Genomic DNA, 2,933 nt, shown 5'->3' with positions numbered 1-2,933 from the left:
CTCAAACCTCCCTGACCCCCTTCTTCCACCTGACAGGTCTTACGAATGACCATCCATAGCTTGGATGGTGAAGGGACCCCCCAACACCTCACCATGAGCAAGAAGGAGAGAACAGGGACGTTCGCCGTGCGGGATGGGCTCAACGCCTCGGCCGTGGTGGTGTATGACTACAGCAAGGTGCTTCAGGGATGGGACACAACGGGGGGGGACAGGGCACGATGAGGGGACAAAGCTGAGCTGACCCAGGTCTATCTGCAAACAGCTGCTGGTCAGCTACAGGTCCTGGAGTCACCGCGCCTGCTACATCACCCGCATGGACAAGGACAACATCCCAGGGCTGGACACTGTCACCGAGACCTTCCAGCACCATCAGGTGAGTGTTGGCCATCGTGTTTGGGTGGGTTGAGGGTCTGCACAGCCCACCCTTGTGCCCTGGGTGACTGGGGACAAGTGTGGGGCTACTGGGCTTGTGGCAAGTGTTCACTTGGTGGCCAAGGATGGCAGCTCCTCTTTGATCTCTCTCCTTCAGGCTGAGATGAAGGAGGCTGGGGACAACATCATGCCCTTGGCTGATCGCTCCATCCTGGGCACCACCATCAACATCCTCTGCAGCACCGTCCCCATCTACTGGGCATAGCACCGGCTGGGGACGGGACAGTGAGATGGGGATGTCACTGTCCCCACGCTCCTTACGTTGCCTTCCAGGTGAGATGCTGGCAAGACAGTTCCTGAGCATCTCTCCTCCTCCCCGGCCCCATCCTGGGGGGACCCACCAGGGGTTGGGGTTCTCCATCCACAGCTGCTCAGCACCACGGTGTCCCCATGGCTGTTTATTTGCAATAAACGAGCGGGATTTGCGTTGGGATTCACGTTTCTGTCTTCAAAGTAAAGCCTGTGCCCTTCCTCCCGGCCCTGCCCTCCTCCTCCTCACCCCCTGCACCCACCAAACACCCTTCCCAGGGTGCCCCAGGGGTGGGTGTCTCCTGTGGGGTCTGCTGTGGGTAGACACATCCCTTGTGTCAGTGTCCACGGTCCAGCCCTGGGTGAGGGGCACAGGAGGGTTCAGACACCCACTCCATGGGGCAGTGGTGTGTCCCTCCACGTTGCACACCCAGGCTGGTGTCCCCATCCCATGATCCCAGGCTGGTGTCCCCATCCCACCCTCCCAATCTGTGTGGAAGGAGGATGATGGCAGGAGCATCTTCTGCATCTCCATCCCCTGGGCACAGGCAGCTCATCCAACCCAGATCCAACCCCCCTGTGAGGTTTGGGCCACCCCTCCAGGAGAGATCCCCATCCCTGTCCCCTCCTCGTGCAGATGGGGACAAAGGGACTGTGCCACATCCCTGGTGAGAGGCAAGCCCTTGGCTGAGCAGGGCATCCATAGACACCACGATGTGTTTGCTCCTGGCTCCCCTCCCCCCCAATTTGCCACCCCAAAGCAGCCAGGAGCATCCTTGGAGGACATCTCCAAGTGCTGCACCAGAGAAAATGGGAGTTCAACAGGGCTGGGAGGGGGAAAAAAACTGGGGCAGACCCAAACCAGCCCCCCAGCAGTGCAAACCTTTTGGGATTGTCCCCAGAGCCACCACCACGTGCAGTGAGGAGGGTGACAGCTCCCAGGGGCTGAGGCTTTGCTGGGAACAGGAGGGAAACTGCACATGGGGACATGGTGATATGGGGGTGGCAGCTCTGCTCCCCAAAAAACCCCTGACCCTGCGTTACCCTGGCAAGGAGCTGGGTGGAGAAGGGTGCACAGAGCTGAGGAAGGTGATAAGGGTCCCCTCTCCTGAGCACAGTGTCACAGAGCAAACAGCCAGGAGCCACTTGAGGGTCCTCCATGCTCCTTGACACCCCCACACCCAGCTGCAAGCATCTGGGGTCCCAGGGGACCAAGGAGGGAGCCCAAGGGTGGCTGGAGGGGTCCCAGCCTCCTCCAACTGCAGGAAGAAGCTCATGTCCAGATAAGATCAGGGGGCAGCAGTGTCACCCTGTCCTGCTGATGGCATCACACAGGGTGACACATCAGATCTGGGACCCCCCTCACCCTGAGCAAATCTGCACCATGGGCACTTCTACCAGCCCCCCAAAGCCCCAGCAACACCAGACCCTATGGTGCCCCAGCATCCCTGGGACCAAGGGTGCAGAGCACCCAGTCCATGGGACATGTCCCCAACCCGTGGTGACCCCACTGCCACCCCAACCTTGTGATCTGTGGGAAAGCTTTGATGCTTTGCCCACCTTGAGCAGCTCCAGGTGCCTGAGCTGGCAAAGGGACACGGGCACCGAACCGGGTCTCGCCTTGGCCGGATGCTCCACCCTGGAGGGCAGCTCTGCCCCACACAGGAGGGTTTGCTTTGGCCCTGACACCTCGCTCTGGGGCACCAGAGAGGTCCCCGTGCTTGGGGACAAGTGTCCTCAGAGCCTCTTGAGCAGCAGGTTCCCAGGGGAGTCCAGCCCTGGGGAAGGTGGTCAGCAAACACCAGTGAAGTGGATTGCTTCAGAGGACACACCAGGACCATGAGCTCCTTCACAAGGACCACCCCATTCCCCACCCCAGCACCCCAGTATAAAGCCATCTGCCCCCACTGCTGCCCGGGCTGGGAGGAGGAGGAGGAGGAAGAGGAAGCAGCAGCCATGGAGAGCAACGTGAAGCAGGTGGTGGTTGAAGAGCCTCTGGTGAGTCACTGTGACCTGCAGCAGCGTGGCATGGTCACTCTGGGGGTGTCCCTGTGCCCAGTAGAGGTGTTCAGCACAGGGTTTTGCCCAGTATATCCCAGTAAGGCACTGGTGCATGTCTGATGGAGGAAGAGTCAGTGGGAGGCTGCATCTCCAGACCTCAGGGGCAACAGGATGGGAGCTGCTCCCCAGGGAAAACTCATCCCCAGCCTGTCTGCATCCCACAGCTCCCACCTCCATCCCCCCGCTCCCAC

General features: G+C 60.5%; 2 protein-coding genes across 2 annotated transcripts in view; both read left to right on the top strand.

The window, feature by feature from the left end:
* Window positions 1-637, top strand: part of LOC104524471 (pulmonary surfactant-associated protein C-like) — a 1,014-nt gene extending 377 nt beyond the window's left edge. The window contains 3 exon segments of the mRNA XM_029084830.1: window positions 14-177; window positions 263-373; window positions 530-637. Coding sequence (XP_028940663.1) covers window positions 14-177; window positions 263-373; window positions 530-637 — 383 coding nt within the window.
* A 2,000-nt stretch (window positions 638-2,637) lies between these two features.
* The window catches only part of LOC104524470 (pulmonary surfactant-associated protein C-like), a 2,000-nt gene continuing 1,704 nt past the window's right edge, over window positions 2,638-2,933 (top strand). Inside the window, exon 1 of the mRNA XM_029084831.1 lies at window positions 2,638-2,679. Within this exon, the coding sequence (XP_028940664.1) occupies window positions 2,638-2,679 (42 nt within the window). The remainder of the gene's footprint in view (window positions 2,680-2,933) is intronic.

Source organism: Antrostomus carolinensis, unplaced genomic scaffold (genome assembly GCF_000700745.2).
Source record: "Antrostomus carolinensis isolate BGI_N321 unplaced genomic scaffold, ASM70074v2 scaffold35594, whole genome shotgun sequence".
NCBI classification, from domain to species: Eukaryota; Metazoa; Chordata; class Aves; order Caprimulgiformes; family Caprimulgidae; genus Antrostomus; species Antrostomus carolinensis.
Note: the sequence above shows the minus strand (reverse complement) of the source record. Positions and strands in the feature narration are given on the sequence as shown.